The sequence below is a fragment of the Leptonychotes weddellii genome, chromosome 10, assembly GCF_054177405.1.
Source record: "Leptonychotes weddellii isolate Sample4059 chromosome 10, ASM5417740v2, whole genome shotgun sequence".
Classification (NCBI taxonomy): Eukaryota; Metazoa; Chordata; class Mammalia; order Carnivora; family Phocidae; genus Leptonychotes; species Leptonychotes weddellii.
Genome location: NC_138378.1, coordinates 21,250,019 through 21,266,741, shown reverse-complemented (window position 1 = coordinate 21,266,741; position 16,723 = coordinate 21,250,019). Strand labels below are relative to the sequence as shown.

At 43.0% G+C, this 16,723-nt stretch overlaps 1 protein-coding gene across 2 annotated transcripts in view; it reads right to left on the bottom strand.

Moving 5' to 3' along the window:
* TRPC4AP (transient receptor potential cation channel subfamily C member 4 associated protein) overlaps positions 1-16,723 on the bottom strand; it is a 66,242-nt gene that overhangs the window by 11,544 nt on the left and 37,975 nt on the right. The window contains exons 8-10 of one of the 2 annotated variants that reach the window (XM_081832927.1): positions 15,366-15,551; positions 4,488-4,654; positions 43-174 (exon numbers count right to left, since the gene is read on the bottom strand). In XM_081832927.1, coding sequence (XP_081689053.1) covers positions 43-174; positions 4,488-4,654; positions 15,366-15,551 — 485 coding nt within the window. The remainder of the gene's footprint in view (positions 1-42; positions 175-4,487; positions 4,655-15,365; positions 15,552-16,723) is intronic. The other variant, XM_081832928.1, reaches the window with a different exon arrangement.

Sequence of the window (16,723 nt, the reverse complement as noted above, 5' to 3'; positions counted from 1 at the left end):
CCTGGCAAGTAAAGCCCATCTGTTGCCACGTCCCCTGCTCACCGGGCTACAGTCACAGTTCTGGTTGTGACCATGGAGGACAAGGGCAGATGCTGAGTGCTTCCTCCAAATCAACTTGTCAAACAAATTATTGAGCCCGGGGATCAGCTTGAACTCCGCGATCATTCTGTGAACCTGGATGGGGTAGGAAGGCAAAAGCATTATGACAAACATGCTGCGAAGATTCATCAAAGCCTCATGCTTGGCATGTACAAAACAATCTTTAGGACAAAGAAAGCGACACTCAGTAAGGACTGCCGAGGTTGAAATACCCAACTTAGCCTATGCCCCACCGCACTCCCCCCATGCACAGATACACGTTTATTCTCTGCTCACAGATTCCCCACAATACTCTAGGAGTCACACTATATGGTGGGTCCTCTTTCAGGAACATAGTTTGGATTCAGAGAACCCTGGGTTGACTCCCACCTCCAGCACATAGGAACTTTGTAACCTTAATCAAATCTCTTAATCCTAGTTTGTTCCCTCCTCCTATCATTAAAAAATAAAAACACCCCTCATGCTTCAGAGTAGGATAAATTTCAACTGGCGGCAAGATAAACATATTAAAAAAATTAAATGTTAAATATCCTAAAAGAATCTATGCAAAGAATTAAAAAAAAAATGACCACACAATGAGAAAGACTTTCTAAAGTATTAAGTATACTAAGTAAATCTAGAAGCCAAAAGAGAAAACCATTCAATTCAATCATGTAAATCTTTAAAAATTCTCTATGGCAAAATTCACAGTAAGCAAAGGTGGGTCCATACCAGCAATCTCACGTCACAGGCAAAAAGCTAATTTCCTCCATAAGGAATCCTACAAATCTCTTAAGCAAAAAGACCAACCTTACAGAAAAAATGGGCAAAGGATACACACTGGAAAATACAAGATAGTCTTCAATATATGGAAAGTGCTCAGCCTCACTTATAATATTAAGAGAAATTCAAATCACAACCACTTTTTCACTTTTTCAGATTAACAAAGAAGTAGGTTTAATAATACTGTGTTGGTGAGCTGGGCCTCAGGCATGCTCACACACTGCTGCTGAGAGAGCATACTGGGGTACCACCTGCAGAAGGAGGACATTTCGGTATTATCTCTAAAAATTACAAATGCACATTCCCTCTGACCAGCGATTCTACTTTGAGGAATTTATTCTCAGATCCATATACATACTAAATGACACATGTACAAAGTTGCTCATGGTAGCATTATTTGTAATACCAAAAAAATAACCTATACTCCCCATCAATGAGGATTAGTTGCATGAATCATGGTATATCCATTCAGAAGGGAATAAGGTACCAGTAAAAAAAAGAATTGAGGTTTTTTCACATGTAATGAACATTTACCAAGATTCAATATTAAGAAAGCAAATATGGGGGTGCCTGGGTGGCTCAGTTGGTTAAGTGTCTGCCTTTGGCTCAGGTCATGATCCCGGAGTCCTGGGATCGAGCCCCACTTTGGGCTCCCTGCTGAGTGGGGAGCCTACTTCTCCCTCTGCCTCTCCCCCTGCTTGTGCTGTCAAATAAATAAAATCTTTAAAAAGAAAAAAAAAAGGCAAATACATACATGCTATACTGATTGTGTTTAAAAAAAGAGAGGAATATATTTGCTTTTATAAGCATAAAATGTCTCTAGAAGGATATATGAATAACTGGTAAAATTAGATGCTTCATAGAAGCACCAGAACTGATACTTATTTACACAGTTTAATATAGAACTGTGTGAATTACTTACCTATCAAAAACTTTTTACAGAAAACGAAGCTATTACTACTTCTTCTCAGGGCTCTTGTAAGGATAAGGTCAGAAACCGTAAGTAAAGCCCTGAGCACAGCACCAGTGCTTATTAAATCCCATTTTACAAGGGGAAAGGGCAAGTTGAGCAGGACCAACTTGGGCAAGGCAGTGGTGGAAATGTCGCCCCAAATCAGGTGTTCTGATCCTAAAGCCTGACTCTTTCAGGCCCACCACAGGTCTGCATTTCTCTCAGGAGACCAGAACGTGACAAAGAAAGTGAGGGATAGCGAAGCCGCTGAAAGGATTCAGTGAGGTAATGTGGGGGAAGCTCAGGGCCTGACGTACAGAAGTACTGTACGGATTATTTACATTAGCACCAGAGAAATGGAATTTCCAACATCTGGGCAAAGTTTCCAGTCTAGTGATTTCAACGTAGCCAAGACTGGCCAGAGAACTTGGCCTGAAGGCACAATAATAAGCACTCTGAGGAGGAGCCTTCTGGGAGGCCTGGCCAGGGAAACCCTTCCCCTCGCTGGCCCCGTCTCGGCACGGTGCATGCACACGGTGCCGGGCACACAGGAGGAACACAGTAAACGTGTACGGTGTAGATGAGGCCGGGCCAGCCTAACACTGGTTCTTGGGGGGGCAGGGTCCTGAGGCCAGGCCACGGTCCTTCTGAGGAAGCAGGGCAGTAATCACACAGCTGAACTGGAGACCACAACGACTGATTCACAAAGACTTGGTAACAGGAAGGCTTGGGGAGCACGGGACAGTCATGGGGGGACAGAAAGAGTCAGGGCAGCAGAGTTTAAATCCTCGCTCTACTGATGCCTGGAGCCCTTTTTGTACCTTGGTTTTCTCAAGCATCAAGTGAGGGGAGAGGGGGTCACCACCTGTTTTATAACTTACCAAATAGCTGAAAATTCCAATATAAGTAACTGTGAAAGTGCCTCAAAAAAAGGTAAAAGCACCCAACACATGTAAAGCATAGTGACTATTTTTTTTTTAAGATTTTATTTATTTATTCATGAGAGACAGAGAGAGAAAGGCAGAAGCAGAAGCAGACTCCCCGCTGAGCAGGGAGCCCGACGCAGGACTCGATCCCAGGATCCCGGGATCATGACCTGAGCCAAAGGCAGACGCTTAACCATCCGAGCCACCCAGGTGCCCCAACTCTTATTTTTTATAACAAATATATTCCATGCTGAAGGAAGGGGCTTTGATACTGTGGAGGTCAGTGTGGGATCTCATCCATGGTCCTAGTTTTAAATACCAACCGTAGGCTTACAACCCCCAAGTTCTATCTCCAGGCCCGACCTCACCCCAAACTCCAGGCATGGATAATCCAGGTGCCGATTCTAACAGACACTTGATTCAAACCTAACTTGTTCAAACTGAATTCCTTGCCTTTCTCCCTACGCCTCCACCCCTCTCCCCCAACACCCTAACTCACAGTCTTAACCATCTCAATAAATGGCCAATCCATCCTGCTACCTGCTTGGGCCAAAAACCTTAGAAGGAGTTAAAGAAGCTACCCTTAACCCCTCTCTCATGCTCACATTCAAACTATCAGCAAATTCTACCTGTTCTACCTTCAGAATATATCTGGAAGCATTTCTCACCACTCCCCTCCACCAACATGCTGGTCCTGGTTACGATCACCTCTTCCATAGGGCAGCCAGAGGGAGGACTTCCTAGTCACTCAGAGTAAACACCTACGTCCTGAAAATGGCCTATGAAAGCCTGATGCAATCTGACCCCCACAGTCCCTCCCCCGCTTCACTGCTTGTTCTACTCCATGCCCCCCCTTCCCTACTGTCCCACCAACCCACAGGGCATACTCCCACCTCAGCGCTTGCTCCCTCTACCTGGTAGGCTGCCTGGGGGATCAGCGTGCCCAGCCCCCTCACGTGCTTCAGGACATCCCCATGCTGCACGTCATTTTTTCAGTGAGTCTTCTCCCTGGCTACCCTATCCAAAATGGGGATAACTGCACCAGTTTCACAAGAGCTGTTGTGATGGTCCAGTGTCTGACTCGAAAAGGAGCTTAAGGACTGCTGAGCGCCCCCCTCTCCACCCCCCCCGCCCCCAACACCCTTTTTTTCATCCACAGGACAATGATTAGCCAGTGGAGAAGGCCATTTCTCATCTATCTTGAAGAGGAGTGCTACATACTTCCAGAGCCCTCTTTCTCCCTTTGTAGGTTACAGGCCCTTGCTCCTCCCTCCTAGAACTGCTTCAAGGCTCAGGGAACCCCAGTGTATCTGGAGCCCCCTCCACTCTGCAGCTGCCTAGTTTTTGCTGACACAGCTCCTGGCTCTGGCCATCCCCCCAAGCCCCCATCAGACTGGCAACTCCTCTAGGGCATCTATAGGGCAGTCATCTTGCCACAGTGACCTTCATTCTTCACATTAACAAGGTCAGGTAACACGGCCAAACCACCAGCTCCTGTCCTGGGCACCAACGCTCTCTGCCCAGAAATGCTGCCCATGGCAAGGTACAGTGGAAAAGGCTGTGGACTCTGGAACGAGACCAGTTTCCTGATGTGTAAAAGAGAGAGAAGGAAAATGAGCCCTGCGCTTTGCAAGGCCAGAGACAGCCCTCCTGAGAGGTGGCCTAATGGAGTACTTGGCACACCACAAGTGCCCAGGGAGCACGTGCTCCTGGCTCCCCCTGTTCTGAGACGTGGGGGAGGGGCCCACCTGGTTTCGCTGACGCCCCATCAGCAGCACACAGAGAACATAGAGCACTTCCAGTTTGTACATGATCTCATGCATAATCTTCATTGACTGCGGCAGCTGGGTCCTGGTGGAAGTGTGAGGCAGGCCATTCTCCTCAGAAGCTCCTGGAGGAGGGAACACAATGGAGGCTGAGACAGCCACCGAGAGAGAGGGTTGAGTCACTGCTTGTGAGGAAACATGTTTCTGCCCCTCAAACCCACTCTGGACAGACTTGAGGTAACAGAGCCATTAGACCGGCCCCTGAGCCCAGGACAGAGACTCTGAAAGCCACAAAACCCCCTCCAGGCCCCCAGGGGCCAGGCGAGCTTAGAAACTTAGAAAAACTGACTCTGTACATCATAAAAAAAAAAAATTCTGTATGTATGGGGACAGGTGTTAACTAGACTGATTGCAGTGATCACTTTACACTATATACGAATATCGAATCGTTATGTTGTACACCTGAAGCTAATATAATGTTGTATGTCAATTATACCTCAACAAAAAGGGGGGGGGAAGGAAATCAACTCTGCAGTTTCGTTCTGTTTCATCAACTTTAACACTAAAAACGCTCTGACACAGGCAATGCAGTGATGCGACCCCTCGCTTCTCCCGCCGCCATCAGAGAGCGCCCCCCACCCCAGTGCCCAGTCACCTAAGCCGGAAATCGTGCCCAACTCTCTTCAGGTCACAAATGACTCTAAGTACTCAGTTCCTCTGCCTAGATTCTACGAGGAAGCACTGCTGGAAGATTGAGAGGGATCCTTTTCCAAGACTTCTTTTCTCCTGTTTTTCAAAGAACCATCTCAAGTGTTCTAAGGTTCAACTTTCTGAGGCAGACCGGGCACCACAATCACTATCAGTGATTCAGATGAACATGTCATCTACTCGCAGACTTTCATTATTAGTAACAACGGCAGCAGCTAGGTAGTATTTCTGGGACACCTGACATGTGCCAGGCATCCTGTTTGGGGCGGCAGTAAACCATCACATTTATTCTACTGCCCCGTTAACAAACCAGTCTCAGTGAGTCAGCCAGGCCAGTGAGGTGAACTCACGGGAAGGTGGCGGAGCAAAGCGCTGAAGGCTGAGGGCTCTGGAGTTACGACTTGCTGGCCATGTGACACTGGGCAAGTCACCACCTCACGAGGCCTCGAACTGCCCTGCAGAAGGGCAGTGACAGCAGTGCTACCGGGGACGGCTAGGGCAGCTATGAGGAGTGAATGAGAACACAAGAAAAGCCCAGCACCTGGTTCGTGGGAAGCCTCCCTCCCAGGTCCCTATTATTTTAAAAGGGCACTGGTCAGAGTCAGGAGACCTTAGGGTTTACTTCCCCTCAGCTCTCCTCACCTTTAAGGTGAAGGGATGAGGCAGTAACTATTAAGATCCTTCCAAGCTTCCACTGGAACTGCTGCCCTAGAGGCCTTTGGCAAAGGGCCAGAAAAACCATATGGAACAGAGCAGCGGTTATCAAATAATATTTGGGTAAGGTGGGGCGCCTGGGTGGCTCAGCTGGTTAAGCGACTGCCTTCGGCTCAGGTCATGATCCTGGAGTCCCGGGATCGGGTCCCGCATCGGGCTCCCTGCTCGGCAGGGAGTCTGCTTCTCCCTCTGACCCTCCCCCATCTCGTGCTCTCTCTCTCTCTGTCTCATTCTCTCTCTCAAATAAATAAATAAAATCTTTAAAAAAAAAAAAAAAATATTTGGGTAAGGTGACTTCTGCAGGGTGATACCACAGCACAAGAACCCAAACTACTCTGCCCTACAGATGTGGAGCTATTTTTTCGAGCCATATTATGGTGCTAACATACAATCACAACCTTGGGAGACGACCAGTGGTGGAGTGAGCAAGACTGAGGGGCAGCTCATAGGTTAAGAGCACAGACCCTGAGCCAGCCCGCTGGGTCTGAACCGCAGCTCTGCTGTTCACCAGCTGGGTGGCCTTGGGTAAACTGGTGGATGTGACTATGCTTCAGCATCCATCCTCACCTGTAAAACCGGGGGAACGGCAACAGTATGGATCTCTTACCCATTATGCCAAGACGAAAGGATTTTAATACATGTAAAGTACTGAAAACAATGCCCAGCACACGTAAGGAACATGTTAGTGTATGTTAAATAGAAACAAAACACTTGAGTTTTTCTGCAAATGCTTGCTTGCTACTTGTTTTTTTCTTTTTAATCTGTACCTAAAAGTGGCAGTGGGCAAAGACGTAAGAAAAATTTACTGGAGAAAACCAAACTGAGAAAATTCTATCTCAAAAAACACTATTTTCCTGCATGTTGGGAGAAAAATCCTAATTACTCAATTTCCAAGTTGGGACTCGGACTCCTTGGCCCAGCTCCCAGAACAGTTTAAGAGTCAACTGATTTGTGGAGAGAATCTGAAGAGCTATCATGCAGATCCTGCCTCCGCAGCACACTTACTGCGTGGCCTCAGGAGCCTCGGCTTCCTCATCGGGGGGGCTCGGGGGGCTCGGGGGCGGCTGCAGGACAGGAGGCCTACGGGAGGGGCAGGCGCAGCAAATGGCACACAAGCCCTCCCTAGTAATAAACGTCTGTGGAGAAAGAGAAACCCGGGGAGCTCGGACTCCTCCCCGAGACACTGCCAATCTTCGGTGCCTGGTTTGCACAGGCCTGACAAGAAAGTCTTTGGGACGAGTGTTTTTGTTTTAATGCAGTTCTTAAAGCAATGGCCAGAGCTTAGCAACAAGGTTCATTCCCAAGGCTGAGGATGGGCAAACTGGTCTGAGAGGGCTGAGCTTCCCTCTGAATCTCTTCAGCTCTGATTCAAGGGGTCACCACCCTCTGTATGTCTACACTGCACTCTGGGGCACAGGCACGCATTTTTTTTTTTTTTCTAAAACAGCTTTGAGCTCTAATTCACATATAATTCACCCACTTGAAGTGTACAATTCAGTGGTTTTTAGCACAGTCACAGAGTTGTGCAGCCATCACCACAATTGACTTTAGAGCATCTTGTCACCCCAAAAAGAAATCCTGCACTCACTGGCAGCCACTCCCCATTCGCCACCAAACCCCTCATCCCTAGGCATCCACTGAAGTCCTTTCTGTCTCTGTGGAACTGCCTGTTTAGGACACTTCATATAAATGGAATCATATAACATGTGACCTTTAGTGCCTGGCTTCTTTCACTTAACATGATGGTTTCGAGATTCATTCAGGTTGTAGCATGTATCAGTATTCAGTTTTTTAGATTGCCGAGTAACATTTACTGTATGAATATACCACATTCTCTTGTCCATTTATCAGCTGACGGACATTTAGGTTGTTTTCATATATTGGCTATGAAAAATCCGCAGCTGTGAGTATTCATGTCTAAGTTTTTATGTCAATATGTTTTCATTTCTCTTGAAAATATAACTAGGACTGGAACTTCTGGGTCATATGGCAACTCTGTTTTAACCTTTTGAGGAACTGTTTGAAAACTGCCACTGTTTCGCAAAGCGGCTGCACCATTTTACATGCCCACCAAAAGAAAATGAGGGTTCTGATTTCTCCACAACCTTGCCAACACTTGTTATCACCTGTCTTTTTGATGACAGACATCCCAGCAGGCATGAAGCAGTATCTGATTGTGGTTTGGATTTGCATTTCCCTGATGGTTAACAATGCTGAGCATCTTTACATGTGCTTTTGGCTATCCGGACATCTGCCATGGAGAAATGCCTATTCAGGTCCAATGCCCACATTTCATTGAGCTGTAGGAGTTCTGTACAAATTCTAGATTCAAGTCCCTTATAATTATTAGATAATTATTATTAGATACATGGTTTGCAGCTAGTCCATTTCTGCAAAGAAGCCAGTCGGGATTTGATAGGGACTGTGCTGAATCTGTAGACAGATGTATAGCTCAACATGTGGAGTATGAACCTTAACAATACTGAGTCTTCTGATCAATGAACACGAGTATCTTTACGTTTATTTAGGTCCTCTTTCATTTCTTTCAATACTAAAGATGTTTTGTAATTTTCAGAGTGTAAGGTTTGCATTTCTTTGTTAAATTTATCCCTAAGTTTTTTACTCTTTTTGATGCTCCTGTATATGAAACTGCTTTCTTAATTTCATTTTGGTTTGTTCATTGCTCCTGTATACAAACATAACGGACTTTTGTATACTGACCTTGTATTCTGAAACTTTACTGAACTCACTTACTAGTTTAGTGGTCTTTTTACTGGACTCCTTAGGTTTTTCCCTATATAAGATCACGTCATCCGTTAAGACAAACAGTTTAACTTCTTCCTAATCCAGATACCTTCTATTTCTCTATCTCGCCTAACTGCCTAGCCAGAACCTCCAACAGAGCGTTGAGCTGAAGTGGCAGGAGCAGGCATCCTTGTCTTGTGCCTGTGCCTGATCTTAGTCGAGGAGAAGCTTTCAGTGTCTAGGCATGAAGTATACTGGCTGTGGGTTTTTGTAGATGTCCTTTAACAGGTTAAGGCAGTTCCTTCCTATTCCTAGTTTGAGTGCTTTTATCATGAAGGGGTGTTGGATTTTGTCTGATGCTTTTCTGCATCTACTGAAATGATCACGTAAATTTTTGTCCTTTGTCCTACTGATACAGTGTATATATATATCAACTGATTTTCATATACTGAATCAAGCCTGCATAAACCCTACTTACTCATGTATATATACCTGGTCAGGTGTATAATCCTTGTATGTTGCTCTATTTGGTTTGCTAGTATATTCTTAAGGATTTTTACATCTATATTCATAAGGGATATTGGTCTGTGATTTCCTTGTAGTGTCTCTGGTTTGGGTATCAGGTTAATGACTTCATAAAATGAGTTGGGAAGTGGGGGCGCCTGGGTGGCTCAGTTGTTAAGCGTCTGCCTTCAGCTCAGGTCATGACCTCAGGGTCCTGGGATCGAGCCCCGCATCGGGCTCCATGGGAAGCCTGCTTCTCCCTCTCCCGCTCCCCCTGCTTGTGCTCCCTCTCTCGCTGTCTCTCTGTCAAATAAATAAGTAAAATCTTTAAAAAAAAAAAAAAGAGTTGGGAAGTGTTTTCTCTTTTTCTATTTTGTGGAAGTCTGTGACGTACTGGTGTTAATTCTTCTTTAAATGGTTTGCAGAATTCACCAGTGAAGCCTTGTAGGCAGGGCTTTTCTTTGGGGGTAGCTTTTTCATTACTATTCAATTTCTTTCCTTGTCATAGGTCTGTTCAGATTTTCTCTTTCTTCTCGAGTCAGCTGCAGGAGTTTTTGTCTTCCTTACCAGCTGTCCATTTCACACAGGCGGTCTAGTTTGCTGGCACACAGTTGTGTACAGAATTCCCTGAGTCCGAAATTTCTAGCTTTGTAAGCTTGGTTGTCATATAACCTCTCTTTCATTCCTGGTTTTAGTAGTTTGAATCTTGTCTTTTTTTTTTTTTTCTTGGTCAGTGAAGCTCAAGGTTAATTTTGTTGACCTTTTCAAAGAACAAACTACTGGTTTTGCAGATTTTCTCTATTGTTTTCTATTCTCTATTTCATTAATTTCTACTCCAATTCCATCATTTCTTTCCATCTGTTTGCTTTGAGTATATAGCTTGCCTCTTCTTTTTTCAATAACTTAAGGAGAAAAATTAGGCCACTGACTTGGGATTTCATTTTTTCAGTTTTTTAAAATGTAGGCATTTATGGCTATAGATTTCTCCCTTATTATCAGGCTTTAGTTGCATTAAGTTTGGTATGCTGTGTCCTCATTTTCATTTGTCTCAAAGTTATCTTTTAATGTTCTTTGTGATTTTGTCTCAGAACCACTGGTTAACTAGAATTTCCATATGTTTCTAATATCTGATTGCTAGTATCACTCCACTGTGGTTGAAATACATGGTTTGTACAATCTTAATCCTTTTCCCTTTACTGAGGCTTTTCAGATGGCCTAGTGTATGGTCCATGCTGGAGAACGTTCCATGTGCACATGCCAAGAATGTGTATTCTGCAGGGGGTTAGGTGCTGTGTTCTACATGCATCTAGTAAGTCTAGGCAGTTTACTTGCTGTTCAAGTCTTCTATTTCCTTCTTGATCCTCTGTCTAGTTGTTTGCTCCATTACTGAAAGTAGGGTATTCCAGTCTCCAACTATTACCTTTGAACTGCTTATTTCTCTCTTCAAATCTGTTAGTTTTTGCTTCATTTATTTTTTTGGCTCTGTTGTTAGATATATGTTTATAACTGTTATATCTGTTATAACTGTTAGATATATGTTTATAACTGTTATATATATTTTTTGTTTTAAAGTCTCTTTTAGTATTAGCCACTCCAGCTTCCTTATGGTTGCTCTTTGCAGGATGCATCTTTCTCTATCCTTTACTTTCAACCTATTTCTATCTCTGAATAGAAAGTATGCCTCCTGGGGGTACCTGGATGGCTTAGTCAGAAGAACATGCAACTCTTGATCTCAAGGTTGTGAGTTCAAGCCCCACACTGAGTGTGGAGCTTACTTAAAAAAAAAAAAAAAAAGGAAAAAAAAGAAAGTATGCCTCCTCTAGGCTAGATACAATTGGATCTTTTTTAAAAAAATCCAATATGACCATCTGTTTTTTGGATGAACTGCTTTAATCCATTCATATTTAAGGTTATTAATGACACAGCTGGATTTACTTCTGCCTTTTTACTTTTTGTTTTCTACATAGCTTATGTGTTTTTTAATTCCTCTATTTCTCCTATAATACTTTCTTTTGTAGTAAGTGAATATTTTCTGGTATAATATTATAATTCCTTTAATGACTTTCTCACTGTATTTTTAAAGTTACTTTCTTTGCAGTTGCTACAGGGTTTGCCATATACATCTTAATTTGACAGAATCTTTTCAGATTTATACTAATTCCAGAGTTCCTACACAGCTCTATTCCTTCTCTCCTTTTTGTGCTATTATTGTTACATATACTACATCTACAGAAGCTAACCGTTCAACAATATAGTGTACAATACATTGCGTGGATTGTTATACAATACAGTGTTGTAATTATTACTTTATATAATTTTATGTCTGTTCAAGAAGCTGAGAAAAGTAGGGGCGCCTGGGGGGCTCAGTCGTTAAGCGTCTGCCCTCGGCTCAGGTCATGATCCCAAGGTCCTGGGATCGAGCCCCGCATCGGGCTCCCTGCTCAGTGGGAAGCCTGCTTCTCCCTCTCCCGCTCCCCCTGCTTGCGTTCCCTCTCTCGCTGTGTCTCTCTCTGTCAAATAAATAAATAAAATCTTAAAACAAAAAAAAAGAAGAAGCTGAGGAAAGTAAATATTAATAGAGTTTGTTATACTGGCCCTCTTATTTACCATTTTGGTTCTCTTCATTGATTCCTGTTGATTCAAGTTACCATCTCGTATAATTTCCTTACTGCAATACAACTTTGGTCCCACCCAAGTTCCCACAAAATCTGATCCCACAAAGTTTCTTTGTGCTGTTACTGTCTCAAGTATATTACATTTCTGTATGTCACAGATTCAACAATATAAACATATGGTTTTACATAACCGCTTTTTAAATTTGTTAAGGAAAAGAAAAAATATGCATTTATACTGTCTTTTTTTAAGAATTTTTTTTTTTTTTTAGATTTTATTTATTTTTATTTGAGAGAGAGAGAATGAGAGAGAGAGCACGAGAGGGAAGAGGGTCAGAGGGAGAAGCAGACTCCCTGCTGAGCAGGGAGCCCGATGCGGGACTCGATCCAGGGACTCCAGGATCATGACCTGAGCCGAAGGCAGTTGCTTAACCAACTGAGCCACCCAGGCGCCCTATACTGTCTTTTGTGATTATGTAATTACCTTTAGGAATGCTCTTTGCTGTTCTGTGTAGATTTAAATTACTGTCTGAGGTCACCTGCTTTCAGCCTGAAGAACTTCCCTGGGTATTTCTCATAAAGCAGATCTATTAGTAACAAATTCTCTAAGTTTTTGTTTATCTAGCAATTTATTTCACCTACGTTTCTGAAAGAACATTTTGCTGTTGAGAGTTTTTTTTCTTTCAGCACTCTGAATAGGTCATCCCACTGCCCTCTGACTCTGTGATTTCCAAGAAGTCGGCTATCAATCTTACTGAGCTGTTCTTCTTGCTACTTTCAAGATTTTCTCTTTGTCTTTCAACATTTTTATCATGATGTGTCTGGGTGTAAATCTCTAAGTTTATGCTACTTCCAGTTCTTTGGGCTTCTCAGATGTGTACATTAATGCCTTTCAAATTTGAGAAGTTTTCAGCCACTATTTCTTCAAATATTCTTCTTGCTCCTTTCAGTGAATTTTTCATTCCAGTTACTTATAATTTAATAAACCACAGAACTTCCATTTGGCTCTTTCTTATATCTCCTATCTCTTTACTCATATTCTCTATTTGATGATGTCACAGATTCGTTAGCTTCTTTTATTTTAGATTTTTATTTGTCAGAGAGAGAGAGAATGAGAGAGACAGAGAGCATGAGTGGGGGAGGAGGGAAGGGCAGAGGGAGAGGTAGAACCAGACTCCTGGCTGAGCAGGGAGCCCAATGCAGGACTCGATCCCAGGACCCTGGGATCATGACCTGAGCCGAAGGCAGACGCTTAACCAACTGAGCCACCCAGGTGTCCCTTCCTTTACTTCTTTAAGCACAGCTTCCTTTAGTTCTTTGACCATCCTTGCACTGGCTGCTTTGAAGTCTCTATTAGATCTGCTATCTGGGCTCTCTCAGGCAACTTCTGTTGCCTGCTTTCTCCTGTGTATGGGCCGTACTTCCTTGTTTCTTTGCATATCTCAAATTTTATTAAAAACTGACATTTTAGGTAAATAATGCAGCAACTCTGGATACAGATTCCCCTTCCTTCCGTTCAGGGCTTGTTGTTATTTCTTTGTTCATTTGTTCAGTGACCTGGCTAGCCTACTTCAGTAAAATCTATTTCTCCATGGCCTAGTGAGGTCTTTCGTGTTTTGCCCCAGAGTGTGCAGCTGTGGGCATGTTTGCTTCTCCCTGGATGGCCGTTTTAGCAGGGCTCTCTGTGGCTCTCTCCTTGATCTCTCTGTTAAGATTTTTGCCTCATCTGGTATGAAACCCAGCTGTCAGACCCCACTAATTGCTGGCTGAATGCTCTACTTTTGACAGTGCCTTGGGGCAAAAAGTGCTCTAAAGTCTAATCCAATTAAAATTGGGCAAAGGTAGTTTTTGAGTCTGAGTTGGTTTTGATCTCGGAACAGCTCTGCTAAGCTGTCTGCCTGGGTCTTGCTGGCAAACTACCAAGCCTATGGTTTAGCTTTTTGTTCTCACAAGAGCTAACAGCCTCCTTTTATGTCCTTACCACCAAAATCTACAGTTTTTGAGAACACTCTTAGCTTTGAACTTCCCTACTTTCTGTTCTTAACTATTAACTCTCCTCCTGGCAAAATCTTGGTGCCCCACTACTCTGAGCAGGGTCAGCAAACTCTTAGCCTTCCCAGCTTGCATGCTGCATGGAGATCCCTGCATGGAATCTCTGTCCTACAAGTGAGTTGGGGCCAGGGCAATAGGGTCACAGAATTCTTGCTTGCCAGGCCTAGGGCAAAGCTTGTGCACAGAGTGTAGTAAAGGGGCGGGGGGGGGGGGGGAGGCGGAAGGCCCTTGGCATTATATAAAATAAGTGAATTAAATGAAAGAAGTCAGACAGAGGAAGACAAATACTGTATAATATCACTTACATGTGGAATCTAAAAAAGCCAAACTCAGAGAAACAGTAGAATGCTGGTTATCAGAGGTTGGGAGAAATAGGAAGATAGTGGTCAAAGGGTACAAACTTTCAGTTCTAAGATTAACAAGTTCTGGGCATCCAATGTACAGCATGGTGATTATAGCTAGTAATATTTGAAAGACTCTAATAAAGTGGATCTTAAATGTTCTCATCACAAAAAAGAAATGATAATTATGTGACGGGATGAGGTGCTAATGCTATGCTGATAATTATTTTGCAATATATAAATGTATCAAATTAACATGCTATACACTTTAAACTTATACAAGGTTATAAATCTACTATATCTCAATGAATTGGGGCAGGGAGCCCCTGACTTGTAGGATACACTCATCAAGAATTCAGCCTCTTCAACTTGGAGTTGGAGGGGATGAGAAAAGCTGGCGGTCTGCCCTCCTCCTCAACAGTGAGATACCATATTCCTTGTTTGGAAATCATGTCCCCTGTTGAGGGTTCTATCTTTTTGGCCACAACCTGCCCAGAGTGGAACTTCCAACAAGCAGAACTTCCAATGTCACAGACTCTCACTGTTCTGAGTTTTAGCAGATTAGCTTGAAGATCCCCTCATTTACTGTATGCTCTTAGAACAACTTCCATAGATTTTACATGGATGGATTTGTCATTGTTTATAGGTTTTATTTATAGCTGCCATGGGGAGCAGGTCCACAGAACTCCACACACTGCCATCCTGGAAACAAAACTTCTCTTCACTTTTACAGTGAGAATTCCTGGGTTTGTACAATCTAACCCCATCCTGCTGGCCAGAGTCAAACGTTTAAGGGTTGAGCATCTGACCCAAGATGGGCCAGAGCCCTTCACCAGGAAACTGTTGCTGAAACTAGGAGTCTACTCATCAGAACAATGAGAAGAGAACACCAGAGAACCATGGAGAATGAAGAGACACGGAAAGGACTCTGAGTTCCTAAGAATGCTCTCGTTATTGGATCCAGCCAGTCCCTTCTCCCTGCTTTCAGGTCCACTCTGAGAGAATTCAAAGAGGTTTCTGTCACTAGCTTTCAAAAGAGTCTTAACAGTTATGATCTAGGACTTCCTTGAGGAAAATTCTACTTTGAGCAAATTTCAATTAATCCTCCTTGGAAAAGAGGTCAAAAATGGCTCCAGGAGCCTAAGGGAAAGGTCCCCACCTCATAGAAAACCCATCCCAAGTACCTTGATTGTGCTCGGATTCCTCATTAGCCACTCGCATCAGGGCGTCCAGCACCAAAGCATTGTCTAGCCAGGTGTACCACTCTTCCAACTCCTGAAGGAAGCTAGCTGTGCCTGTTGACTCTGATACCTTTCGAGTCGCAAGTTTGCAAAGCCGCTCAACAAAGCCAGGGATGCTGAGAAGGGCCGCTGCCATGGAGAGAACAAAAGAGTGCATTTTCAAAACAGAGACGGGCTGTAAAGCCCTAAACAATGAGCCTGTTCCTTACCTGCATGGTAGGAATGATTTTTAATCTGACACTAGCTAGTCAGAGTTTCCTTTCAAAATGAAATGCTAAGCCAAAGTAAAACAGTACTTATTATAGAAACAAGTTCAATAGCAGGTGCAGGGAAATAGGCTCTTTTACATCTACTGGCGGGAATATAAATTGGAAATCACTTTAATTTCTTAAACCTGTATGTCTGAGCCAGGAGGCTCATTTCTGGGGATTTCCTGCAAGGAAATAACCAATCACATATACAAAGATATTCACTGATGTGGTTTCTACAATAGCAAAAAGGTAAAGATAACTACATGGTCATCAATAGCATATCGATTAAACACAATATATCCCAATACAATAGAATACAACAGACACTAAAAACAAAGACACACATATCTTTATACAGAGTGACTCAAAAAAATGTTTAAATTTACTTGTTAGAGAAAAAATTATTAAACAGTATTGGCTTAAGCCTATTTTTTTAAAAAAAATTTGCTTCTTTAAAATATGCACATAATATACACATAAAGAATGAAGACTATACAACAAGGTGCTTACTGTGGCCATTCCTGAGTACAAAAGGATATAAATGCTTCTTTTAAAACTACTTCTCTCTAGTTTGATTTTCCCGTAACAAACATGTACTAGCAGGAAGAAAGAAGTTTGTTTGTTTTTTTTTTTTAGGTAAACAAAGAAACTGAATAATCACCCAACTCTTATTTCCCTTAATCCCATTTTGCTCACAGTAGTAAGATGGATATTCCGATCAGCATGTAGAGAACATAATACACTGTGGAGGCAGGGAAATCCAGGTGGTAGATCATGGATCTATCATTTAACCTTCTTTAAAAATAAGGGCTAACATCTCTATGGATTTGCTTATACATGTATTAAATCTTCCTGGGAGGATAGAAAACACCAGTGGCTACCAAAGGCAAGAGAATCAGGCCACTGGAAATAAGAGTGTGAGGGGGAAACTTTTCAATGAACACCTTTTTAAATCTGTAGATTTTTTTGAACCACATGAATGCATCATCTAACTGAAAATTAATAAATAGGTATTTAATAATACCAAGATGTTACTATTAATTTGGGGGG